Raw genomic sequence first — 27,232 nt, 5'->3', positions numbered from 1 at the left:
GCCTGGCTTGGAATGGAAATGCTTTTTCTAAGCATCCTGGTCTTCGGTGTTTCTCCTTTCCTGTGCCTGCAGTAATGCCATGAACTGATGCAATAAGATGAACTAGAGTTCAACTCCTGAAGCCCAAAGATCCACGGTTGCCTGAAGACCCAGACTAGCCCATTCGTGATCGTACCAGGCAAGGTTTGTCACCACTGCAATGGATCATTTTGTCAGTTTTGAGAGGAGGAAGGGCTGTGCCTTTGTTAGTGAAAAAAGATTGAGTTCCTCACCTTTGCACTGGTAGAGAGTTAAGAAATATTTTGAGGATTGGTGGAATTGTAATGATGAACAGATCATTTACACTGAGGCTCGAAACCGAGTCTGCCGTGAACTGCTTCAGGCTTCTAAAATGCTTCCTGTATTAATTATTAACATCACTAAAACACTCCAGAGATTGGCTTGGAAACATTAAACAAGCTTAATATTAATGGCTCCCAGATGATAAGTGATGGTGAACATTAGCATGTGTTAAAGACCAAGGAGGGAAAATAACTACTGACTACAATAAACATTTAAAAAATAATATGTGTGAACCACAAGAAAGACTTTCCTACAGCCTTGCCTGCTACCCATCTGAAGAGATAGGTAATATTCTTTACACCTTTGAAGTTACGCTTGACGGGTCACAATAAATAGCCTTGAAGCATAGTGATGTGCTGAGGTGGGACATGTCTGCCACACACCTCCTTACTCTTGAGAGAAGCCATGCTTTGGCTAAAGACTGTCGCAGCTTGCCCACACTGGTTAGCTGCTAGCCGCAGTCTCTTGCGATTTATAGGGGATTTCTCAAAACTTAAGAGCTGCTATGAACAGCCCCTGCTGAGAGTGCTGGAGGCGGGGTGGAAAGAGGTGTGAAAAGTAGTCAGTGTTCCCTCTTAGCGCATGGAGCGGTTCTTGCTGTATGCCTGAGGAGTAAGTTGTGGCTTTTGTGAAAGGTACATGTGGCTTTCTCTAGTAAAAATATATGCATCGAACATGTCGCTTAACCCAGACTTCATGTTCTCTTTCACTCAGCAGAGCTCGGCCAGGAGGACTCCCCTCCGTGAGTCCAGCCCAGCCTTGCCAAGGTAACCTCTTGCGAGGCAGAGACCTTTGGCTCTCGCTCGGGCACCTGACTTCAGAGGGAGAGCCGGCTGCTGAAGGGTATGGAAACGAAGGAAATGGTTCTGTGAAATTAGAGATGCCATTATCTAACAAGGGGCAGGTTTTGCAGCGTTTTCCGTGATGACAGCACTTCAGCGCTCTCTTCCACGTGCGTGGTTGCACGCCTACCATGAGCTCAGCGTGCTGCTTTTTTGTCAGGGGGGATATCGTGTTTGGGATGGACCTTGACCCCTCCGATAAACGTGGTGGCAACTCACCAGCTGGCTTAAGCTATTAGTCTGGGACCGGCGCACGCTTACAGAGTGATCGCACATGTTCCCTTAGGAAACTAGGCTAAAAATGGCTGTAGGCGGTACCTTTCTACACGGAGGGCTATAGAGGAGCTCGCTGACAGCCAAAAGCTGCTCCCAGCCCAGAAGTGTTCCTCTGGAATCTCCCCCAGAAGTGTTTCTTCTGTCTGTATTTGTGAGACAGTTGTAATGAATGCAGCTGAAAGCGGTTTGCTGGTGCTTGGAAAGAGAAATATTTCAGTAATGCTGTCTAGCACAGACTTGGAAAACTCATGTGGGTGTGAATATAATTTTTTTTTTTCCCCTGGAGTCCCCACCCAGCTTTTGGATGTATAGTACAGACACATTCATAGGGCGTTTTATGATGGGTTCTGCCTCTCCGTGCTTTAAAGCGGGCCGGTGGCCACATCATAGTCTTGCTTTTTCAGGTCAGGTCTAAGCGTTTGGCTGGTTTTCAGATGGCTCTCATGGTCTCATGGACTGGGTGTTACAGGCATGGTCTGTAAAGGCACAAGAATAGAACTTACTTCATCTGTGTGAGCCTGAGCAACCTCGTTTAACACCAGCCACTGCTGGGGGAGTAGTAAAGCAGTGGTCCTGTTATGCAGAGGTGAAATGAGTCATCTGTTGCCAATAAACTAAGAAGGAATGAAGATGCCTCGGGGAGGGAGGGGAGCCATTATCTGCTGTTACCTAGAGCAACTCCTTTTATAATTGAAAAATGTATTAAAAATTATTTTGGGAATTTCTAATTAGTTGAGTTGAGCCACTAATGTGCTCAGCATGTTTCAGAAACTTAAACTAGTAACTGCTCCCAAAGAGGTCACCGCAGAGAAGTCTTTCCTGCCTTTCCCCTCTGCCACTGCAGCTACAAGGTCAGGGAAGATGAAAACTTCTATAGAAACTGAGGCTGAGCAACAAAGGTGGTGTCTGTCAATCCCTGGGGAGATGCTTCCTTCCAACAGCGCCCAGCCCTACATGGCTTAAGGCTGGAAACCCTGTTTCCAATGGATATTAGGGAAAATTTCTTTACTGAGAGAGTGGTCAAGCATCAGAACAGGCTGCCCAGGGAGGTGGTGGAGTCACCATCACCGGAAGTATTCAAAAAACGTGTGGACGTGGCACTTCAGGGCATGGTTTAGTGGTCTTGATGGTTGGGTTGACAGTTGGACTTGATGATCTTAAAGGTCTTTTCCAACCTTAATGATCCTGTGATTCTGTGTCATTCTGTAAGTAGCTGTCATGGAATCATAGAATCATTCCCCTGTCCTTAGGGAAATGCACAGCTAGGAAAGGCAGAAGGGAAAAGAAAGAAAAAGCGGAGACTTGTGGCTGAGGCCATTCTGTTCCTGCCTCTGGCATCTGTTTCCAGTCCGGTCCTTGACAAGCCATTCAGCCAGCTATGGAAGTTGGTGGTTTCTAGATGCAAGCACACATTTTGCTTTTTGTCCATTTTAGGGTATTCAATGCTTTATGGAGTTGTTTATTTACTTTCACACGCAGTTGAAACGAAAGGGTTCTGCAGCAACTCATTGCGTTTGGGGAAAAAAACCCCTTCTTTTAATTGTTTTGACAATCTGAGGGAAAACTAAACACCGGAGAATTTGACAACACTTGCTTGAGTGTTTTGGCTCTTTGTTGACGGAGAGCAGAGGAGCTAATTCCTACAGGGAAGGATCAGAAGGGTTTTAGTGCCATAATAATTAATGCTGCGGAAAAGCCTGCAGGAAAATTGCAGAGCACGGTAACTGCTGCAGGGCCGGGGTGGGGTGCAGTAGCTAACGGATGAATTGGTTGTGGGGGTACACAGGAAAAACAGGGGAGCGAGGGATGGCAGAAAAATGAGTTATGACTTAAAATCAGGTGCATCAACTATAAGACACTGTAATATCTGAAATGTTTTGTCTCCGTTTCCTCTAATGTTTTGTTGCCAGTATCTTCTTTCACTTCCCAGTTGAGGCAAACTTCTCTACTTCAGGAAAACTATAATGACCTGCCTTCCTGCCCTACTAGTGATCATCACAGCTGGAATCTGAAAACCTTTAGCACCAGCACGGTTCATTTTAGGTAAGCCAGGAATTCTCAGCTGCCAGCGCCAGTTTGCTGCTGTTCTCTGTAGATGGGTGAGCGGCGAGGTGACGGGAGATGGGGTAGCGATGCACAGCTTCGGTTCGTAATGCAGAACCACGAGACATCAGACAGCTCTTCTGCCTGCTCCTAAGTGGTTGGAACCACTCCCTGAGAAGAGACGTGGCGATTTTTCATTTTGCTATAAAATAGATGAGTGAAGAATACCTCGTCCCTGACAAGCATGAAAGATGGTTAGAAGCGGAGCACGGTTGAGTTCTGCTGTGCTTGAGAAAAGGGATGTTTTGCCTCTGATTTGTTCTTTGGATGAATCTGGATGGATTTCCACAGGGACAACAAACGGCACCTCCTTCCCCCTCTTCCGCTCCAGCTGAGAGAATTAAACTGTGATGTGGTTTCACATAAGCTTTTCCAAAATGATGTTCATATGCCATTTTATGGAACAGTATGACTAATTAGTGCAAGCACTTGGTCTGCTCCAAACAATTGGTTGTTTTTAGACCATGTGTTGCGGCTATGTTTTATTGCAGTCCAAAACAACTGGAGTTTAAGAAAACCTGGAAGACCTGATTGGAAAATGTGGCTCAGCTTAACTCTGCAACATTTGGGGCAGGAGTGGATGAGGCCACATAGCATGGAGGAGAAAAACCACGGGGAAAATCAAGTAAGCAGGTAGCGTTAAGCCCTTGTAGCAAGCCCACGTGATTCCTCTCTCTCGTGTCCATGCGCTGTCGGCAGGACAAGGACACTGCCACAATGTCAGGAGGAACGCTTTGATATATTAATCCCAAAGTGATGCAGAGCCAGTTCCTCAGCTGCTTCAGCTGATGTAATGCATTGTTTTCGCCGAAGTCATCCTGATTTTGTCTGGCTGAAGGACTAACTAGTTCAGACTTTTTTTGGACAGATGTAGAGGCTGTATTCCCAAATTAAACATGTATATTGATCTCCTGCCTGCCTTCCACCCAAGCTCTGGGAAGAGAAGGCAGGGGGTATGCAGGTCTTGTCACTGTAATACCCAAGCATCCCGCAGTCTGGAATGGATTTTATCCCCATAGCCCTTGAGGTAGGAAACGGGGAGTGTTTTTAGGCTAGGTGGAAGAGATACATGATGTATTTTCTTCTGAAAATAGCCCGGGGCTCTCTTAAAACTCAACTTTTTTTACACTGCAAGAGGGGAAGCCAAAGGAGGAGAAACAGCCAGATTTTGCAGCTCGCCGCGGTGCTGTGGCAGGCTGGGAATAGCAGATAGGAGCGCGGATAGCAAACGGCAGACCGTAACAGGCCGTCTTTGCGAGCCAGGCGCGGCAATCGGTTGCTATTCGGCAGCCTCGGATAGGTTTGGCTCCCTGCAACTACAGCTGCTGTGGAGCTGGCCTCACTTCGCTCCGCGCTGAAACACTCTGAGCCGCGGCGTGTCTGCTGCTAATTAGATTCGGCCCACAGAGGCTGCGTTGAGCGAGTTCCTGATTTTAGCCCCAAACGGGCAGTTTTCAGCGAGCTTGGTGGCAGTTTGCAACTTGCAGGTAAGCTCCCTGCTGGGCACAGTAACGGAGAGTTTGCACGCGTTGGTCTGGGTGAAGGCTGGCTTACATCCTCCAAACAGGAGCATCAGTGGGGCCAGAACAACCTCTCTGGGGCTGTTGCAGTGTCAGCCGTGACGGATATTCATGTCCTGAATTTAATGGCAGGGCAGAGAGCCTGCGGCGTTTGGGTCAGTGCTCGTTAAAGCAGACAGACTCTCACTACAGCGCTTACCACAGACTTAACGTACATCACCCCAGCTACTCAAAAATTGCTTTTGGATGCATGTCCAGAACCTTGGCAAGAAACCTCCGATTTTCAGACTATAATTATATATGGCCTGTTTGGCTGTATGCTTTTGTGCTAGCTTGGCTCACAGCTTTACAATAGCATCATCCTCGCCCCTTTTCTCCAAAGCAGTTTATAGAAAAGAGATGCAGTTGTTCTGCCTTTGGCTAGACAAGCCAACCCCTTCTCATCTCAGGAAAGGTTCTCCCGCCGCTTATCCTAGGAGCTTTTCTTTCTACAGCTATGCAAGCTTGACTTCTTCTTAACACGGAAATGCAGATTCGCAGGCTCCATTTTAGGTAAGGTCGTGTAGATGGTTGTGCAATGGTATAAATACTTGCATTGGTAGACCCTCACCTGACGTGCTCTAACATTAAATGTAATTCTTTGGTGTTGGTGTTGTGATGGTGGCACTCAACCAACCTGTGACCAGTTTATGACCCCAGAACTTCCTCCTTTTGCCTCGTTTACAGCTGATGAGATCATTAATTTAGCCCGTGACATAGTATTTGCTATCTGCTTGATTTTATTCCACTTGTTTCTCAAGTCCTGAACCTCTTCCCATTCCCGTATGACTTTACCCTCCTTTATTGGTGATGCTTCATAAACCTGTGACATTGGCGTATTTCATTAGTGCTGTCCTACTTGTTTCAGGGCACCGATGAAAATATTAAATTAAATCAACCCCAAACTTAACCTTTGAAAAACTCCCTCCAAAGGAAGATTCTTCCTTAACCTTGAAAGGGACCCAGTTTTGAGACCTCGAGATCCCCGAAGTGGCATCTTCAGTGACCTGTGAAAAATTCACAGATGAAAAACTCTCTTTCATGACATGCCAAGGTGACTAGAGGAGGCCAATAAGTCACTGAGGGGTTTTGGCAAGATGAAGACAACAAATAAGCCCTCTTCAGAAAAAAACACATCTTTGGTATAGCAAGTAAGTTGCTGTGGTAAAAAGGGAACAAGATAATAATCTGCTGCTGTTGTGGGATTTTTTTTTTTTTTTTCCCCCCAGTTCTCCTAAAGCTCGGCTTGGAAGCCCACCACTTTATGGACTGCATTCTCCTTGGTCAGCCCAAGATCATGGATCTCCCTTTGCGGACCACCTGGGAAGGCAATTATCAGTTACGGCTTTGCTGTGATGAGTCGCTGTGAAACTACAAGCCCCAGGCTAGACACCATGAAGCTAAGCAAGGTTCCCAGCGTGCCAAAGCTCCGCTGATGCAAATAGCGAGTCTGCTGACTTGAAGAGATAAAGCAACAGTAAAGAATCTCATCAGGACAAAATCTGCATGGACATTACCAGCCTCCTGAGCCCTGTCTTGACGCTGCTCAACTGTGGCAACAACATCTGAAAGCTCTTCCCTGGAGGTCGGATTCGCTGAAGGGGATCATCTTGGGCTCCTTAGGAGGTGTAATAAAGTACAAGCCCTGTAGTTGCACCAGTGGTTTTTTCTGCAATATTTCAGTGCCAGCACATACTTGTCTGTGATGTAATTTTTTTCCATTAATAAATCCACAGACCCTGCTGGATACCGCTGCTGTTACGTTTGCAAAATGTTACCATGTTAATGGAGCTCTGCTCACTTCACGTATCTTGACAATATGAAATATTGGCCTCCTAAGTGTAGATTTTCCACAGTATTTAAGCGTTCCGCTCTCCTTGGACTAATGGACATCTTGTTAAAGCTGTCAGACTTCATTTCTGGTTTGGCAGATGCTGTGATCTTATGGTGGAGCAGAGAGGTGCCCGTGTTCTCTTTTAACGCCGTCAGCTAGCCACAGGATTCCCCTACCCCAGGGCTTCCTGCTAATAGAGACGTAATCACATTTTGCTGCACAGAATATAAAAAACTCCATTTTATTATGTAAAAGTGGTCTGTTGAGTACACCAGCAGCAGTTTTAACAGCTGATTGCTTCTTCTAATTCTCAAGAGTGAGGTTTTACGCAACAGGTTGGTTTAAGAGGGAAAATGGTATTTTTGGGATGTGCTCTGCATGAAACGGCCTCCTTGCACACAGGATATCAGAGAATGAGGTACATATTATGCACTTAAAATAGAGCCTTTTAAAACTGGCACGGGATACTCAGTCTTGTCCGAGTATCATTAATCACAGTTCTGACTCTCAGACAAAATGAGCCTCGACTTCATGTTGCATGTTAAAATAAGAAATGTACATTTCAGTACTTCATTTTCAGCTGCACTCACTGCATTTCATAGCGTAGCCAAAACTATCATGTTTGAATCATTATTTCATATTTATTTGGACAAATTCTGTATGTATAGTATTTTTATAACAAGATAGCTTATTTTGACTATCTTAAAAGAAAAAAATTACCATGTGTGTCTGGAATGCAAGAAGAAAGAAGGATTTCTTACACTGTAGCACACGATCAATGTGCCATTTGAAATCTGGCTGCGGTCACCCAATAGTTGCTTCTCTTCCAATTTCTCCACTTTATTTTTTTAAATTTCTGTCCTCCTTTCTTTCTGTTTTACAAAGCCCTCTCAACGGTAGGTTTTTGGACATAAACCTGTCTTGCACGAGCCTCAGGCTGGCTGTAATGCCCAGCCTCCGTGAGGCTTTCAGCCAGTAAGGCAAACAGCAGCGATGCAAATCTTCCTGCAGCACTGAACCCTGGAAATTCCTTGCATGGATACAGTGATGCAGCTGCACAGGTGGCTGAAATCCCTGGGTAAGATGGACCTAAAAATAAGGCACCGCACCGCCTCTTTAGCCAGAATTCCTCAAAGGGCAGGGGCAAACGCAAGGATAAGGGCTCAGAGGACAAGTTATGCCGAGCCTGAAAGGGTGATAGTGCTAAGCCAGGTCTTGGGGAGGTGAGGCTGGAGCTGGGGTGCAAGAAGGGAAGCCTGCAGGATATCTAGGAAAGCTAGACACACCAAGGCTTTGCCTCCGTAGCAGGGTCAGAGCTCGCTTTTAAGGCCCCTGCACTTCCTTGCAGGTGGGTTTTTTCCACTTGTGTGTGGTCAGAGTAAGCTTGACACCAAATCTCGGGATGCGACACGCTTGTTTTCAATGTCTAAGTAAGGTGGGGAACTTCTCTCTCTGCTTCTGCTGACAAAATAATCATTGGTTTCTTGTAAAGATAAATAGTCACGGGCGTAAGAAGCTGTATCAATGTAATACCACTACCCGGTCATCAGAAGAGCCACGGTTCCCAAAACCACCGTAACGTGAGTGGTGAGTGCAGGCACAGCCCAAACATTGTCTGAAAAAAGCCCAAAAAGAGGGTGTTTGGCTGCTCTAAGAAGGTCATAGACATTGAACGAGAGCTGGAGCGATGGCAGGGTAAAGCAGAGGGTGGTCTTCCAGTTTGCTCTTGAGAGCGATGCTAACCAGGAGAAAATTGTCAAAAAACGGAGGGATTCCAGATCCCAGGGCTAAGAGCGGACCTGCCTGGTGGGGTGGCTGATCAGCAGGACTCCGTTAGGAGCTCTCCATTAATCGCCTGCTCTGAAAGTCAAGGGCCTCACCTCAAAGGTCTGGGCCACCTCTTGCCAAGTTCGGCCCACAGCCTTTCCACGAGCGGTGCTGGGTGCTGGCGGGCTCTGTGCTGCGGGGGAGCAGAGACCAAGCCGCCAGAGACCATCGCTTCAGGCACCAGCTATAAATAGGAACCTTGATGTCACCCATGTGAAAAAGCAACAAGTGAGAATTAAATAGTTTCTGAAGAGCAAGCGCCAGCCTGGGACTGATGGAGGGCATCTACACCCACTTGGGGAAAGGGATTCTGCTAAAACTAGATGGGGTTTTTTTTCTCCTTTTCCTGAAACAGCCACAGCATTATGCTCTGATACATGCCCTCGTGGGAAGGGATGATATATTAAACTGCTTGACGCAGTTTTGGTTTTGAGGATGACCCAAATCTCGGTCGTTGTACATGAAAACTGCCAGATAAACGTTGGCCTGACCGGCGCCGGCAGGAGTTGCGTTTTACCTTTATCAAATTTAAATCGACGGTAAAATTAAGTGGTAAGGATGAAATGCAGCTTGCCGGCCTTTGTCAGTAAGGGGGTGGATGGGTTTCACAGCCCCTTTTTCTGTCACGCGTCTGCGTTTGTGCGTTTGGTGTCCTCGGCTCGAAAGTCTTGTAATTCCCGTTTAAGGAATTGTTGCGAGGTACGAGGGCTGCGACAGGAATCCCAGAGAATACAGGCTCCTCGCCCCTGTGAATTAATTAAGCACTGATGTATTTGACATGAGAATTAATCACAGCCACTTAACGGGAAAAGTCATGGCTGAAGGGATCCCGCGGGGCTACGAGGCCGGGTGAGGGCTCGGGGCACGGGGAGAGGGGTTCCCGGCCCCCTCCCGCCGTATCTGTGGCGGAGAACCCCTCCCGGGGTCACAGCCGGTGAGGTTTTGACGCCCGTTTCCCCGATTTCAGAGAAATTGTCTTCACTTCTGCGGACCAGAGGCCTCGGGAGGGCAGGGGCGCGGCTGCCCGCGGCTGAGGGGAGTGCGAGGGCAGCTGGCGAGCCGCCCCGCCCTGCCCAGCCTGCCGCCGGGGCGGTGTGAGGCGGCGCCCGGCCCGGCCCCTCAGGGCGGGGGGCGACGGCGCATGCGCGCGGCGGCGGGGGCGCGGTGACGGCCGGGCTCTTCACGCCGGCGCCGGCGAGCGGCGGAGGAGGAGGAGGAGGGGGCGGCGGCGGCGGCCGGGCCGGCGGGTGTTAGCGGCGGTGGAGTCCGAGCGGGTGCCGCCATGGGGACGCAGGGGGCCGGGCGGAGGCGGCTGCCGAACCGGGAGCGCCTGACGGCGGAGGACGACGCGCTCAATCAGATCGCCCGTGAGGTGAGCGGCTGGGCGGCGACACCCCCCGCCCCCCCCCCCCCCCCCCGCCTTTCCCGGGCTCCCCTCAACCGCCGCGCACGCGCCCCCGGAGCGGCGGGCAGGTTGCTCGCACGCGAAATAAATAATCGCCTTCGTGTCCACGGCGTCGGCCCCGTTTCATCGTCCTGGGGCACCACCTCGGTGGGAAGCCCTGGAAGTGCTTGTCCGTGAGGAGAACGGCGTTCCCCTCCCCGCGCCAGCCCCTCAGCGAGGGGAGGTTAATTGCTGCTGAGGTTGGTGTTAATGGCTGAGAACCTGAAAATAGGCCGCTGGGTGGTTGGTTGTTTTTCTTTTTCATCGGTACGTACGAATGAAAAAAAGGTAAACCAGCAGGCTGCAAGGTGACGCTAGGCGTAGGCATAAGCGTGCAGTCTAACTTGGAAACTCGCTGGTATTTATATGTAGTGAGTTAGGCGTGCTGCTCTAGCCTTGTGCTCGACCTGACTTCAAACAGTTAAAACCAGCTGATGGCTGTTCTCTTTCTACCTCTTTACTCTTCTTGCGTGCACTTGCATTGGTTCAGGCGCGAATGGGGCGAAGTGAACTTGGTTTTTATGTTTACTAAATCTGACACAGGTTGTTGTGTGCCCTTGGTCCCACAATCTCCCGACGGGGAAGATGGGCAACCCCCACCCTGGGGTCGGGATAAGCAGCCATGGGGTTGTTCTTCACCGTGATCATCTAAGGTGATCCGATGCTGGCTGCTGCTGAAGGTTGCCTTCCTCTTCCCCTAGCAGGGGTTATGTGTGTCTCCTCCCCACCTCGTGTTGGTCTGACCCCAAGATGGGTTGCAACATAAATCACTCTCCCAGAAAAGAGATTTAAGGTATCTCTTGGTTTCGTTTCCTGAATCACGGTCGCAGCAGGATCATATGAATGCTAATGTGCAGCTTATTTTTGGCGGCAACTGGCTTTTGGATTGACTTAGCTGTAACATCGTGCACCTCGGATTTTATCACTGATGGCAGCCCTGACATGGGAAGGCTTTACTGTTCTTGTGTAACATTTTGAAGTGGTTTGTAGCAGCTTTGGAATACATGCAGTAAGCTAATTTCTGTGTGAGTGATTTGGATAGTGTGTTTCCAGCAGTCCAAATTTTTTGTAGCAGTATGATGAGAAGATGGGGAGGTTCCTAGGGATGGAGTTTGAGGTAGGAGGACAAGAATGTCTCATGTCCTGGACATAAGATAGCCAGTAAGAGTGACTGTGTTGTCTATTAGAGTTTGAGTCATGGTAATATCCTAGGAATTGCTTCAGAATGAGGGTTTAAATTCCACAACTGTGTCGTGGCCATGCTGTCATTTGATCAAGAAAAACATCCATCTGTAACGGGGGCCTAGGTTGTCCTTCCTTGTTGCACGTTTCTCTCCTGCTTTCATTTTCCTTTGGCTTATGTACTGCTTTTCCCTGTATTGTGAAGTGGTTTGAGGCCTTAAATATTGTGTTGTTTTATTGTGTTTTTCTTCTGGGAATTGTTTAAAGGACAACTCCATTTGGTCAAAAAGCCCAACACAAGCATGTCTTTTATCTTTTCCCTTGAGTGCTAAAACTGTGAACTGCCAAGTTCAAGGTTCAGCATTTTCCCATATTATTTTAACCCTTTGTCTCGGGTTTTATGCACTTGTAATAGTTTTGTTGTTTAGCTGCCTGTTTTCCACACAAGGGAACCCAAATGAATCCTTCCGTATGGTCTTAAGAACTCCTAAAAACATAAAATAAGCCTTTTGTCTCCTCCTAATAAAGGTGCTGAGAGTCCTCGTGTTGAGGAGGGCGCAAGGGTTACTGACCTTTTGGCTCTTCCAGCTTTCCTCGCAGACATTTAGGCAAAGCTGAGACCTAAGTGTGTTGTGTTTTGTGCGTAGGTTTTCGCTCTTCTCTTTCCTTTGGTCTTCCTTTGCTATCCAGAAGCCACAGGTGCTTGCAAGTTATTAGAAGATTCTAGGACCTCATTTTGCCATGTTCAGAAGGAAGCCTAAAAGAGCATCTAAATGGATTTATTCATAGAGGTACCTGGGATCTCTGTGAGTAAGTTGAAATGTGCGCACCTTCTCCTTTTGGTTTTCCTCCAAAAGGACTGCACTGCTTTGACACTTTCCAGTTTTATTTTGTAGCTGTCAGAATATCTTGAAAAATCAACAGTTCTAGCTATAGTATGCGCTTCTATAATGACACATTAAGCCTTGTAAAAACTCTCTTAGACGCCTGGCATCTGAAGCACCATTTTTTTTTTGAGTTTGCAACCAGGATGTCTTGCTGTGTATGTGCAGCCTTGCGTAGACCCCAAAGAGCCTCGCGTGGTGAAGGCAGCAGTCCTTGCCCCCGCGGGATGCGAGAACGGTCTTAAGAGGAAGTAACTAAGCAAGCGGAAGGAAATTGTAAAGTGAAGCGTATTGTAGTGACAGGGTTTTAGTAGCAGCGTTAGTAATGTTAAGCAGTAGTAGTAAGTTTAAATGTTTGAGGCGATTTCTCAACTAGATCAGCTGCAAGTGGTTTATCACCTTGTCTAAACCTGTTTAGAGGGCAGGTAGGAGGTACAGTTACTGTAAATCACCTTGCTCATCAGGGAAGAGTAATAACGTACCCTAAATCTGGCTGTTGAGTTTCTGACTTACAGGGTGATTAAGTGGATGGCAAATACGTAAATATAGTTAAAAGAAGAACATGGCGTTCTGAGTTTCTAACGGACACAGATCACTGCCACTCAGGATTTGCTGTACGCACACCTAGCTTGTATTGCTGAGGTGATTCCCCCCCCCCCCCACCCCGCCTTGGGTGTCAGCTCTTACAGATGAGAGCGAAGCCGATCAATGACAGGCTTCTCCGATTTCAGGCTCGTGTTGACGCCAGTAGATTATTCTGTGTTTAGGTCAATGGAAATTTTTGGGCTATTTTATTCCTCTCCGGGAACGCATGCCAGCGGTGTTTGCAAAATCTAGCCGTTTGATACTCCTCGAGGTCTGTGCCAGCAGAGCCAGCAGTAATCGCGTGCACGTACTGCGCGGTCATCTGTCCGATCTCTCGGGCTGGTGGACGCGTGGCTCGGGCAGGCAGCAGCGTCCTGGGCTGCTGAACCTTGCAGGGACTGGCTTCCTGCTGTTTTTCCTGCTTGCTTAGATGAGTTTGATGTGATCACTTGAGACGTCGTTTCTAGGGGAATTTTTTTCCCCACCGACTTCCACTATGCTCTTTGCTAGCTATGGTAATAGTTAAGTGATACATGAGCAGAAGGGATTTTGCAAATCGGTGAGGCACTGCCAACTGTGTAAATGAGAGATTCCTCTTCTAGGCAGATAATATTAGTTACCATTTTTTATTTTCTTGAGTGAGGGAGAGCAAGGTTAAGCTAAATTCCTTGTTTTTTATTAGGAAAGTAACTTACACCTTGTTTTATGTGTGTTATACTGCTCAGAAAAACAATCCTGCCCTGTGCTAGAAATCTTCTTTTTCATCCAGTGATTTACAGGTAGACATCTTTAGCTGGTAATTAATTTGAAGTTAGTAATTCAAGTGATATTACTTTCTTTAACAGTAAAAATGAAATAATGTTATGAGGGTTGCGTTTTCACTGTTTGTGCACAGTATGGCACTTTCAAAGTTTCAAGCACGGTCACCTACATACTTATACATACATAATTATTATTTTTTAAGTATCTGGTACAGTCAGTTTGTGGACTGTAAATTTGGTTGTTTCACTGAAGTTTTTAGTTTGGGCATTGACTTGCATTCTTGGTGATTCAAAAGTCGGGATGTTATGCTCCTATGAGGGAGCAGAAAGTGTAGCTGATTATAAATAGCTCAAAATACAGGTGAAACCAACCACTCAGGTGTAGTGGTTACAGTAAGAAGGCACTAAGTAACTTGAAAAGCTTAAATTGGAGTTTCAGCACTAGCGGAGGGATGCCGCGATCATTGTATGTAGGATCTAAAGGCCTGGCTTTTGAATTGAGGGGATAATTTAGGGGAGAATCCAACAGTTTGGTTTCCATCTCTATCTATGCACATCACCCAAAGTAGTCAAAGCTAACACAAGCAGAATGGATATTTATGTATGGGAACGCACGCAAACTTTATTGAACTGTTATGGAAACCAGAGCATTTGAAGTGGCGTATTCCCTAAGGATATACTAGGTAATGCCCGTGTAAGTTCTGTGTGCCTCGTTAGTATATAGTGGTGGAACTTTTTTGAGCAGTATTTGGCATTAAAGACTAATTAAAATTGGTATGATTTTATGTAGCAAATGTGCTGCTCTTCATCCTTTTTCCTAATGTTTTACACTTGCGTATCTGACAAATGGCATTGGCATCACTTATAATCTTTCCCAAAGGAAATGTGTGAAGGAGCAGCTTTGGATGGTTTGAGAAACGAGACAAAAATCTTAAGACCCATCTCATTTTAGTTAAGTGGGTGACTGTAGCCTGTCTCCCAGTGTGCAATCTGCCTCACAGTATGCCTATTGCAGCTTAAATAATTAGTTGTGTGGTTTTTTGTGCCCATGCTTGGCCTGAGCCCTCTTCTTCAGCTGTTCTCTCGCTCTCTGAGGAAACAGCTGTTTAGGAACTGCGATTCCTATTTCAGTCAAGCAAGAGACTACTGTTAGGATTAACAACGTGGGAAGCCCAGCCTTTTCTTTGCAAGCCCAGATGCTGAGCTTGTCTGCAGGATGTAATACTACTCATTACCTCATCTAGAAGGATGTTTTTCCAGGCCCGTTGCTGAAGAGTTGGAGCTCAAGTGTACTTGCAAGGTTTTCAACACTATTCGTGATTTTTGGTTTTGTTTTTTTTTTTTTAATCCTTTGGTTGCAAGGAGCACTATCCATGTAGCATTTTGGGCTTGTGAAACAAGGTATTTGTCCCTGCTGTCAAGTCAGCAGGTTGCCAGGAGCAGTGAATCTGTCTAGCTAGACATAAGCCCTCATAGGCAAACCTTAAAATAGCAGCTCTGAAATATCAGCTGTTGTCTAGCTTGTGTCAAAATACTTTTTGGGGGAGAAGTTGCCCATTGGAATGGGGGGGGAAGGGAACAGCCAAACTTCCTTCATATAGTGGTAAGATGGTTCTGAAAGCTGTGGGTTTTTCTTTTTTGTGTGGGTGTTTTTCGTTGTTTTTGGGGGTTTTTTCTTTTTTTTTAAATACCAGAGATGCTTCTGAGAAGGGAAGGTGCACTGTCATTTCATCACAGAGCTTTCTCTGATTTTGGTGTTGTCTGGTGCTTTGGCTCATTGCCCTGAATCTACTAGAGATGAATAGTTGGCCTTCTACATAGTAGAAAAATGATTGATATTTGGGCTTTCATTATATGCTAAAGATGAGGGATATGCTTAAGGGCTTCTTCTTATGGGAAGACATGTGTAACCAGCTATGCCCAAGACACTCTCCTTTTCTCTTTCACCTTATTTCAGATGGGGAGCAAGGAGTAGGCGGTAGAACTTTACCAGCTAAAGCTGGAAAAATAACTGGTATGTGCATTGAAATGAGACTGTTGCATTGGGCAAAAATATATTTAAAAAGCATCCATATGGGTGAGCTTGTTCTTCAGTCTTACAAGTTGGTGTTGGCCAATTTCTGGTGAATGTGTTTTTCATAGCATAGGTGGCTGAGATGAGTTGTTGTGGCGCAGATTGCTGCGGTTTAAGGTTGCTATGATGGCTGGATTCCAGCCAAGCATCTTTGCCCGTAATTTTGTTTTAAACTTTTTAAAAAGTAAGATGCTGTGAGGTAAATTGCCACCAGTGAAGAGCTTCTGTATGCTTCCTCATCCTCTGCCCTGTGAGTAGTGTAACCTCTTATGGGAGAATGACACTAGCAACTGGAGATGGTAATCTCTTAAGCTAGAGTAGGCTGATGTGCTAGAGGATGTTTGCAGGTACTCTTGGTATTTTGAGGGTGGAGAACCACCAGTGTTGCTGGTAGGTAGCAAGAAATGTAAGGCAACTCTCAAAGGCCTGGTTGTAGAAGCTTTAACTGTTGAAATCGAAGCTTGGTGTGGCATAATAAACACGAAGTAAGGTAATACTTCACTGGTAAGTGTTTGAAGGTTTTAATTACCTAGGAGGAGCTGATCTAGTTGTCAAGCAGTGCTTGCAGAGTGTAAATGACTTAGGTAGGTGAATGACTACGTGACATAATTTTCTATTATGAAAATGTGGAGGTTTTGGTCAGGCTGTTTAAAAAAAACCTACTGATTTTTGGAGGCTATGGAGAGGATACAGAAGTCATGTATTCAGATGCCACGAAAAAGCACGGAAGTAGTATTTTCACATTGGCAGGAATGTGCCATGACTCTGACTGCTCTACTAACTCAACTGTCCTTGCCTAAAGTACTCAGTTGGTTAGACCTCAGTGCCAAAGATGCTTCCTATGCCTATTTGGATGGATTTCTAATTCTGCCTTTAAACAAACTTGACTAAACAGTATGAAGTGTGGAGGGCAAGGCTTGGAAGTATTTCCTGATGGGCAGAGCTAGGAGCAGCTTTATGGCCTAACCAGCTGCGAGCTTTGGGCATTAAGAGAGAAGACGCAAATTAACTCTGACTAATGTTGTTTCCAAAACTGAGGGTTGCTTGTTTTGCGACATGGAGGTATGCCTAAACTAAAAACTGATCCGAAAGGAGTGTATCCCTGGCTAAACGAAGCAGCAGCTCCCCAAGACAGATTTGACTTGCACATCAGCATCTAGCCTGCAACCTTGTTCTCTGTTCCTTGATCCCCTCAGTGTGTCCTGTTTTCCTGTAAATGAATTTCTGACACAGTGTGTACCCCTTTAGGGTGTGGAATTTTGAAGGGGGTGGAGGTGGGTTTCTTCAAATCCTTTGAAAAATATTGGGTTTACTGTCAGACTTAAAAAATCGAAGTTTTAACCCAGAAATAGCTAGGTTTGTTAAGGAAAGGTGGATGTTTTGGGTATCGAGTGTAAGTGCACATAAATGGCACAACTCTGGTCTAAAACTCTGAGTGACTAATTCTGACTTGGAAGCTCCACTGAATAGATTGAAATAACTTTTGTTACTTTGGGGACTTAAGATACTGTTTGGTGCAAATAAAAATGAGTGTCTGAGCTAATTGCTCATTAAAAATTTCTGACCTAGAACTGGAACGTTGATTGCTTTGTGTTGTGCTTTCAGTAAAATATCCTGGGTGTGATCTGAAAAGAGGTGGAGTTGTTCAGTCGCATCTGCTTTGCCCTTCTGCGTGCATGCAGCCTGCGAGCCAGCAGCTTGGCACGGGCTGTGGGTTTATCCACCTAAATACTACCGCAGCATTTAAGAGTTGAGCTGGAGACAGCGGACGGGGAAAGTGATCTGATAGTGCCAAATCCGAGCTGTGTTCCAGCCTCGGATGTGGTGAGGAAGCCTCTTCATTTCCTATTGCTTCTAGCTCCTTGCTGGTTCGTCACCGCTCTTTTTCACAGCTCTCTTCTTCCCACACGCTGCTTTTGTGTGCAAGATGAGGCTCTCTTTTGTGATACACCTTAATCAGGATAAGATGCTATACTTGCAAAAACGCTGGGTGCCTTCTAGTTCTTTGATGCTTCGTGAGCTCCTGTGCTCTTTGAGAAAATATTTAGATTTTCTTTTTGTATTATCTGTTGCTGTACAAGAAATCAGAGCCTTTGGTAAACCCAAACTGCGAGGTGCATCACTGCTGCTGTATTTCTATTTTTAATACCTGGCAATTAGGTAGGGCAGTGTTTCTTATCATTGGTGTGTGAAGAAATACAAAAATGATAGTTGTTTCAGAGCAACAATTTTCTTTCCTCGTAGCTGTTGGAAGGTTTATGTGAATGAGAGTGGATTATTCAGTTTGTATTCTAACTTCTATCAAAGAAACAAGCCAGAGGGTATCTCCATCTGCTTCTGGCTTCCTCAAAAATAGATTCTCAGAGTTGGATTTTTCCTAGCGTAACATCGTTACTTGCAGTTTTAAAAAGTAATCAGTGTCAGATTGATTTAGCTTTCCCAGAACGGAAAAGCTTACTGGAAGAGAGTTCCACAAAAGCAGGCAATTTGCATGTTTACTGGTTTAGCTGGCTGGTCAGTGACTTTGTTTTAATATTGCCTGCAATGAGGTGATGATGCCTCTGTCCTGAGCAGTCCCGCTAGTGACTCTTTGCAGGCCGTTCTTGCAATCCCACAGATGCCTCGAGCGCAGAGCTCTGCACAGACAGAGAACGTAAAGGGGTGATGTTTCTTCCCTCTCGGTCTCCGCTCTTGTGTATCTTGTGACCTTTGCCAGTATCTGATTTAAATGTAATTTTTTTGGCTCTGCCTTCCTCTTTTGAGTACTTCCTACTTCCCAAAATATCCTTTCTCTAATCCCACATTTGAATACCAAATTTAGTCGAGTCTGTCTCTTTTGTCTGCTTTTGCCAGCCTCTTCCAGTAGACAGAAATGGAATACAGGAGTATCTGGCAAGCTAAAAGCTGGGTCAGGTTTTTAAACTTGTTCCTCAGGTCAGATGGATTTCAGGCATCCCCACTTGGATCTTCTAATTATGGAGCGTTTATCAGCTAACATACTAGGATGACAGGAGAGCAAGGAAAGGCTCCTGGTGTGCTTTACATGCAGGAAAAATCCCTGGGCTCCAGTCTCCTATTGGACTCTTGTAGCTTGACATTTTTTCCCTTTTAAAACACACATCACTTTAGGTTCGGATATTTCAGATATGGCTGTTTATACTGGTGCCAATGTACAACAGTCTTCATGTGGAAACATGAAATCTTTTGCTTCTGCTGACTATGAACAGCAAAAAATAACAGCCTACTGATTTTCTTTTTTCTTCATTTGTGTGGCTTGTTTCTCTCCGATTGCAAACTTGAAGTTCTTTCAATTGAGTTGCTAGGAAAATAGTAGATATGACTTTATGTGCTTTAGCAAATAAATCAGATTAAATTTTAATAGTCTACAACCCTGTTGCTTTGCTGTGCAACTGTGCATTTCCCGTAGGCTGTTTCCTTCAAAATGTCCATTCTCCCATACGAAATGTGTGTGTGCTGGTCTTCATTTTCTTCCTTTGCTGAATGTGTTGCTGAGCTCTAAGAGGATTTACATTGACAAATACATTGAATCAACATCTGTTGAAAATTGAAGTGGGCTTTTGGGACATTTTTTGTGATACCCAAAGGTCATGCTATTCCATTGTCTATTAAATATGAAATTTAAATCTGCCCTGATGTGAAATGAGTACATTGAAATAGTGATATGACCTAACCTTTACATGAACTGTGGAGGAATCTAGGGGCTCTGGGAAATAGTATGCTTGTGTGTGGATACAAAGGATAATGTTGGTATATGTGGAGAATGTCAGTGTTTTATTTATAGAGGGTTACACAGTGTTTTCAGTAATATTTGTACATTCTTGTCTAATTACCCTGGGGAAAAAAATAATCATTATCTGGTGAACTAGAACAAGCAGAAAAGAAGGTTCTCTGTATGTGCTGGTGAAATGCTTTTGTATCACTGATGGAATAAATATATACTGTCAGATTTAACAATTTTCAGGCTAGCAGAAAGGCATCTTATTGTCTAACCAAGCAATCTACAAATACAGTGTTAGAAAATAAAGATCAATGGGTTTGTCATGGGCTATGCTTTTACAGCAGTCTATGCTAATTTTTTTTTTTCAACCTGTTCATACCGAAGCAAGCTTGTTGTAGAGATCGGCATTGCCTAGAGCTGCTTCTCTGAGGCCTGCTACCTGTGCTGCTGGCGTAACAAGTGTGCTCTTTCAGTCTTCCTGCCATAATATCAAACCAGTGTGCCAAAAAAAAAAAGTAATATCTTGGTTACAAGCTCTGTGAATACAGCAAGCATGTAGAATATTGTATTATGTATAATATTTCTAAGATGGCTTGGTGCACCTCAGGAACTGGCAGTAAACCTTAAGGGAACTGGGGTTTTGTTGTAATTTCCTCTAATAGAATGTGATTCTCAAAGGGCTGAGCTTTTGCCTCTGGCTTATCCTGTTCTCACACCATTTCTTGTTGCTTGCCATTTTTCCAACGCAGCTGGTCCTGACATTAAACCAATTGATCGACACAATTTGAGTGTTAAATAGACTGTGAGACTGAGGGTAAAGTTATAATTGTATTTGCTGGGTGGTAATTGCCCTTAGGGGGAAAAAAAGGGGCAAGCAAAGACAGGACCTGACCAGGAAGGGGTGCCACTATATGTCTTATGCTGTTGATGTATTCCCAGCAGTGTTTCTTGATTTCAAGAACTCCCAAGTAAATGGCCGTGGAGGTAATTTTTGTCATACAGCCAAACAAGGTGTGTGCAGTCTGGTAGCGTATTTCAAGCTGAACGCATTTGTTAGTGAGGGTTAGGTCACAGATTCTCCAGGTAATCCCGTATAGCTCAGACTCAGTTTGGATATAGTAATCCTGTCCACCCCCACACAAAAGCTGTCCAATCATTTCGTAAACAATGCTGGTTTTTCAGCTTTAATCCGAGTTGATGGGTTATTCAGCGCCATTTCCCTCGGGGCAAGTTGTCTTGACATATCCTGGTGCTCTCTGGGAATTCCTCTTCCCATGAGGGAATGGGTTATGGAACATGAGCAAGCATGAGAAAGTAACTCCTGTCTGCTGGCCAGGTAAGAATATCTTGTAGATAAAAAAAAAAAAAATATTGAATTGGTTGTAATGGTGAAATATGGAGGATAGTGTGATTATTTTTTTAAATTTATTTTACTTCTAACTTATTTTTGGCAGGTCTTTTAAAATTCCTTGGGAAGTGTGAATTTTTAAAAACCGTTTTCTCTGAAGTTTATTCTGTGTGCTTTTTCTGCAAGCTGAATGTAGAACTTGGCTCCTCTCCTGAAGAGAGATGGGTAGAGTATTGTTACTAAATGTTTGAAGTTTGCTATTTGTGCTTAAAGGGCAGAAAATCTGGTAAAGCACGATGCAGTAGAAGCTGTTATCCATCCTCTGCAGCGTACAGCTATACTAAGAAGAAAAGGCAATTTCACCAGGCTTTTGTTTAGGTGGTTTCTCTGGATATTGACACTTTTGCTTAAATCAGATTTGCTCAAGCAAGTTTTTGCATTTCTTTGGTTGATATTATAAATCGAGAATTTCAGCTTGTATTTGGCGTGTCCTGACTCTTCCATCAGAAAATAGGTAGCCTGAGGGAGAGCTGCAGGTTAATTGTTATAGCAGAATATTGAAGTTAATCAGAAGCACAGTCCCTCTGCAGGAAGGTGGTACAATTTGAAAGAACTGCATGAAACTTTTTCCCGCCTAGCTATCCCCAAGCACTTTTTACACACAGGTAAGAAGTGGTCCAGTACTTAATAGAACAGTATGAAGTAGCGGAGGGCATGAAAACAAATGCTAATTTTTACAGTAGTTCTCTTGTATGTGGTAAATGTGTGTGTATGTTTTATATAAAAAAAAAAATAGGCTTCTCTGGTGATGTCTCTTGTAGGGTCCTTCGTACAATTTGTGTGCTAGACTTCTGACCTTCTCCGGTACTTAGAATGATTCTAGGCCCTTCTTAAAAATTTGTTGTAAAGTCAGTGTAGTTGAAAAGGTAATGAAAAACAGTGCTTGCAACTGTTATACTGTAGCCCAACAAAACATTGTACTGTAAACACAATAAAATGGTCTATTACCAGATTGTTTTATTAAGTCTAGTCAGTCTAATGAGCTTTTAAATCTGCTTGTGGATGAGAACATTCTACCCATGAAAAGGTGCGCTAAAAGTCATCTCCAGTTTTGCATCTTAACATTAACTGTTTTGTCTTTCGTTTGCTTGAAGCCAGGTAGGAATGTAGCTTTAAGGGTGGTGGTGGTGGTGATGATGATTATTATTTGACGTGGTCTGTCTGATCTCCCTGACTTCTTGTGACAGAAAATAAAAGTATACCTATGAGGTGTGAGGAAATAGTTTTATCTATCAGATGCATGTAGGTGTAGGTGTTTCCTACTTATTGAACCCTCTGTTCTGACTTGATACTTTTTGCATGTTTTTGACGTTAAACATGAGTTCTTACTAAGAACTTAAACTGTGGGCATGGCAGGAAATCCTGCCTAGCAGCTTTGCAAATCCAAATATCATCTTGGGAAGGCCTGCAGACTCTTACAAACTGCATCACTGGTAACTGCGTTATGCCTAGATGGTGGTGGTGGGAAATCTTGGGTGTATTTCTTCCTATGTAGGATAAAAATCACGCTCTTCTATTAGTAAATACATGAAGGTTGCTTGGATGCATTTTTAGGTATGTTGCCCTTAAAAAGAGAAGGAGTGGGGAGATAGACAGGAAGGAAGCAAAGGCCACCTGAGGGAAAGGTCCAGGACCAGTGCAGACTGGAGAAGCAGCTGACAAGTCTGATGCTGCAGCCTGCGATAGTACGCAGGGAACACTCTGTGTTAGTATAACTTTGAAACTCCTGAAATATTTTGTCTACTTACGTGTTCAAATCTTTATTTCTACCGCTTTGAGTGACACGCTTTATGAAGGGCTTTTACTGACTTACACTCGATTATTTAGTTTCTTTTAAGTGGTAGGTGTGATGGGTCTTTCCGAAGACTGGATCACACTTTTATTTCTGTTCTATGTGTTATTCCTTAAGAACATTATGCTGTGCTTTGGTCATATGAAAGTAAGTCCAAAGGAAGACTTCTTTTTTTTCCCCCACCCAGAAGAGCTTGCATTCGGTGTCAGGCAGGCCGTATTATTCAGACATACCGTGCACCAGATAGCCAGTTTATATATAGAAACAACGCGCTTCTAGTACTCTTTAATGTGCTAAGCTTGACAGAATTCCAACTGAGGTGCAGTAAGTGGTTAGTCTGGGCTGGATTTGCTTGTTCATGAACTCTGAGGAAAAGAGGCAAAGTATGGTATAAGCAAATAAGGGCAATGCAGATATTTAACATCATAGACTGCGTTGTTTTCTTCCGAATATTATACTTACTTTGGAAATGGCTAATACAGTAGCTATGTGACTTAGGAATTTATCAGACTGTCTTCAGTTTGCTTTTCCTTCAGTTCTACAGCAGGAATATAGGAAGACTGGGTACAATGAGGTATAATATTCATCCTAATATGGCCAAACCAGGACAATTGTATAAATGGATTTAACTTCCAGTTCTGTAGCATTGCAGTGAGGTCTTTCTGAAGTGTGACGTGATTGTATAGGGAACACCTTGGGAAGTACAAAAGTGGGGCTGTTTTTTATAGGTCTTATTTGCAGCCTTGTGGTCTCTTAATTATTAATTTGAAATAACCTTTTCATGCACAATGATTTTTAAACCAGACCTATTTTTATAATGCGCGAAAATACTTAGGCTGGGTGGGAGTCTGCAATAAAATATTCTTACTCTCTAAAGTGATGGCTCTTGGCCAACTTCTGCACTCTTACTTATCAGCTGCTGGTTTTAATTCTGCTAAATTTAAACTTTTTATCTCTGAAGAGCAGAAATAATTATTTATGCATGAGTCTTACTCCTGATTATTGTTTCATTAATGAGATGCTGAGATCCCTTGGTTCTTGAAGGCAGTTCATTCAGGAGCCTGGCTGTGCTGCTTCCATGGTGTGACGCTGTGCAGCTCGCTCAATACAGATGTTGGCTTCAAAGCGTCCTTGTTTCTTTCGCAGGTTTTAATGGAGCCGGAGATCTTCAAAAGGTTGTGTGGCTGGTGATGCTCAGTACAATGCTTTTTTCCCCCCTAAAAAGTCAAATCAAGCTTTGAGCATACAGGCTCAAAGATAATAATAAAAGATGATAATAAAAGATCTTCAAGCTGAGGGCTGAGTCTGAGCAAAGCAATGAGGTCGCACTCTGATGGTGTATCTCCTCATTCTGTTTGGTTGCATATCCTGTGAGATTATGCTACATAAAAATGAAATCCCAAGACAAAATAAAGCCCTACAGCTTCCTAGAAACTTTTTTAGTTTGTCAAGTGATGCTTATTTTAGAAATGGGCTAGTTCAGGGGCATGAGAGAAAAGCATGGTAATGCCTTCAAATGCTTCAGTAGTAGATGTCAAAGTGCTCGGTATTTGTTTTGCTTGAATGCTTTTTAATGTTACTGCTTTTAGAAGATAATCAATGTTCTGTGCAGCTGCTTTCTCATTTTTATGCACTCCATGCTTATGTCAGCTGTCTTCATTATGGAATAGTCTAAGCTCATCAAATCAAAGTTTTTTAGTCTTTTTTTTTTTCTGGTTACACTTTAGTGAAGTGCAGAGAACTACAAGAGCCTGTTTTATTCTGTTGTCCGGTGTCTTTTTCTACCGCAGCATTGTTGGAAATTCCAGGGGTAAGGGTTATGGCTGGAATGGAAATGGCGAGTGAACTTTCCTCACTTGGACATTGACTCAAACCAAGAACAAAGTGATCCTGGCAGAGTACCAGGGGAAAATCCATGCTTCTGGGGCAGTCAAATGCCATGTTTTTACAACTGCAATGCTTATTCAGAAGGAAAGGAAAAAAGGAAAAATAAGTTGGTGATTGTGCAAAAAGGGAAAGATGAAAGATGAAAAAGGAGGGATGCGTCTGATGCCTTAAAATACCTTTTGGTAGCGAAGCACTGGTGGTGATTTTAACAGCTCCTTGGAAGTTACACCTTGTCTAGGCATCATTAAGGCAGGGGGAATGATACTGTAGGTCCATCCAGTGCACCAGTAAAGCAGTTGCCCTTCTGTAAGAGATGGGGGGAAAATGGTGCTTATGTCTACACTGGTCAGGCAAGACTTGATAGCAGAAGTTATGGTGCATTTTCATCCCCTGTTTCTTAACTCCCAAGCAGTCGCTTCCCTCACCTTGCTGCTTCCCGTTGTCTGAGAGGTGAAGCAATGCTCTGGCTGGGTTTGCAGCTCCGCCGGGGCGATGCCTGTGGTTTAGCTAAGTAGGGTGTCATAGGAATGAGCTTCCTGCCGTAACGGTTCTGTCTTCTGCCGCTCCCTGCTGCTGACTCATGCTTGTGATCATATGACAAAGTTAACCCCTTAAAAGAGAAAAAATATTAACTTTTGTGTCAGTGCAGAGCACAGGAAAACTGGTCTTTTTTTTTTTTTTTCCTTTGGAGTTTGTATTTTGCCTCAGTACTAGAAATGCGCTGACCAGTTCAGGATGGACTAGGTCAAGACGTAGACTGGCTCACTCTCTCCAGGCTGGGTGCCGCAGGCAGCAGAGGTTTCCTGTGTGTGTACATTGCTGGCTAACTTGCAATTCCCTTCTGAAACAGATTAGAGATCTGCAGCAGCTTTTTTTGGGTTCAGGATTTTGGACGTTAGTGATAGCATTGCAAGAAAGGCCTCTTTCTTTGTAGAAGACCTGCCTTTTCCTGCCTGGATTGGGTAAGATAGGAAGCCAAAATGGAAGGATAATTATGAAGATAAATTGATTGGAAAGTTATCCTTGATGCAGCTATTCCTCCACCTATCTTCTGGTCAGGATAGCTTTTGGCCTTTAGCATCTGAAATCTATTATAAAATGATTACATTGGATGGAATTGCACTCGATAAACCATGGACTGAGTTCATCACAAATTGCACTTGGACCTACTTATTGTGAGTATAAGCTCCCTAGTGCAATGGATGTTGTATTACGATACCTCTAGAATGGGTATATATTTAGAAGTAATACTGACTTATTCATAAAACGTAGACAAAACGAGCTTTTGTGCTTGTCAGTTTTTCCGCTCCTGTAGTACATCTCAAATGCGTACTGGAAAAAAAGAAATAGTCATCCCTGTTCCCCCTCGCAAAGTTTGGCAAGTTCAAACTATATAATTTTAAATATTTATCACAGAGAAGAGAATCAGTAGGACTTAAGAGTTAATGAACGAGGTGAAAGAGTAGACGGGACAAGCCAAGAGACTCTTAATAGTTCTGGCTGCTTTTGTATGTAGCGTACCCTTTATCACTGCGTTTGGACCGGAGTCATTTCGTCACATCCAAGTCTTTTGGCATCCTGGCTCTTCTCTTGATCTAATTGTAGAGGCTTTAGACCATGGCTGTTTAGCAGTAGCCTCAAAGAACTTTTTGAAAAGAAGAGCTAGAAAAGCATCCTGGTAAAGTTCAGGATCAGAACTATCAGCTTCATCTATTCCTCCCGTTCTCAGAGCGACAAAGCTGGATGTGGGAAGTGTGTGTGCAAGCAGAGGGGGCAAGGCCATAGCTCAGTTGCTGGCCACAAATGGCATACACTTCTGAATGAGCTGTCTAGGCTTGTGTATGTGTATGTAGTAAAAAGACTGAATAACGGTGAAAAAATAAATTAGAACTTTGCACTGTGATTGCAGATGGTTCCCCCCCATGTTCCTACATGGCTAAAAAAACATGGCTGAAAGCTTAGCTAATTTCTTTTATAAGATTATGTTGTGACCACTTGCTATCTGAAGCTAGAGCTTTGTCAAAACAGACATTGAAAATCATAGCTGAGAGCTGAAAAAACTCACCCACCTGAAAGAGGGACTCGTCATGCCTGTTGCTGTTCAGACGCTTTTAAGGGCTTACCCAGGATTCTCCGAAGACACCTCCCCGCTTTACAGACATGATACTAACTTTGTCATGAGGTGAAACCAGGTAGTAGTCTTGCAAGTTTGGTCTGTGAGTGTGAAGTCTGCAGGACAGTAAATCTGTGCGTAACAACTACAGTTGAACCAGCCTCTGTACTACGGGTTTGAGATCTCCCTGTGGCTTCCCTCTTTTGCAGCTGCAAGTCCCCCTATTTCTCCTCCTCTTCAAAGATAGCAGCATCTACTCTCCTCATTACGACAGTCCCCACTCTGGTGCTTGCAGTCATTCAGGTATCCCCTGAAGCTAGCTCCTTAGCTAAAAACTGGATTTCCTCATTGCTACAAAATGTCAGCTGGGGTCCAAACATATGTGGAAGTAAGATGATTTATATAAAAGCTTGAGCAGCATCGATTCTTTCTGACACTTGCTCAAAAGTCCATTTTGGTATACCCAAGTGAATTTTGGTGGTTTGCTGGAACAGGAGGGGAAATACAGACTTGTATGTGGATGCTAAAGCTTGTGTACAAAGATGTTCATGTCTACCAGTTTCAGTTGCTCATTGTATTG

The 27,232-nt window shown here is 44.3% G+C and overlaps 1 protein-coding gene across 1 annotated transcript in view; it reads left to right on the top strand.

The window, feature by feature from the left end:
• Nucleotides 1-10,065: 10,065 nt before the first annotated feature.
• The window catches only part of LRRFIP1 (LRR binding FLII interacting protein 1), a gene marked incomplete at both ends in the record, with an annotated part of 112,378 nt that continues 95,211 nt past the window's right edge, over nt 10,066-27,232 (top strand). The window contains one exon of the mRNA XM_082001583.1: nt 10,066-10,155. Within this exon, the coding sequence (XP_081857709.1) occupies nt 10,066-10,155 (90 nt within the window). The remainder of the gene's footprint in view (nt 10,156-27,232) is intronic.

This window comes from Phaethon aethereus (assembly GCF_964289735.1).
Source record: "Phaethon aethereus genome assembly, chromosome: 6".
NCBI lineage: Eukaryota > Metazoa > Chordata > Aves > Phaethontiformes > Phaethontidae > Phaethon > Phaethon aethereus.
Note: the sequence above shows the minus strand (reverse complement) of the source record. Positions and strands in the feature narration are given on the sequence as shown.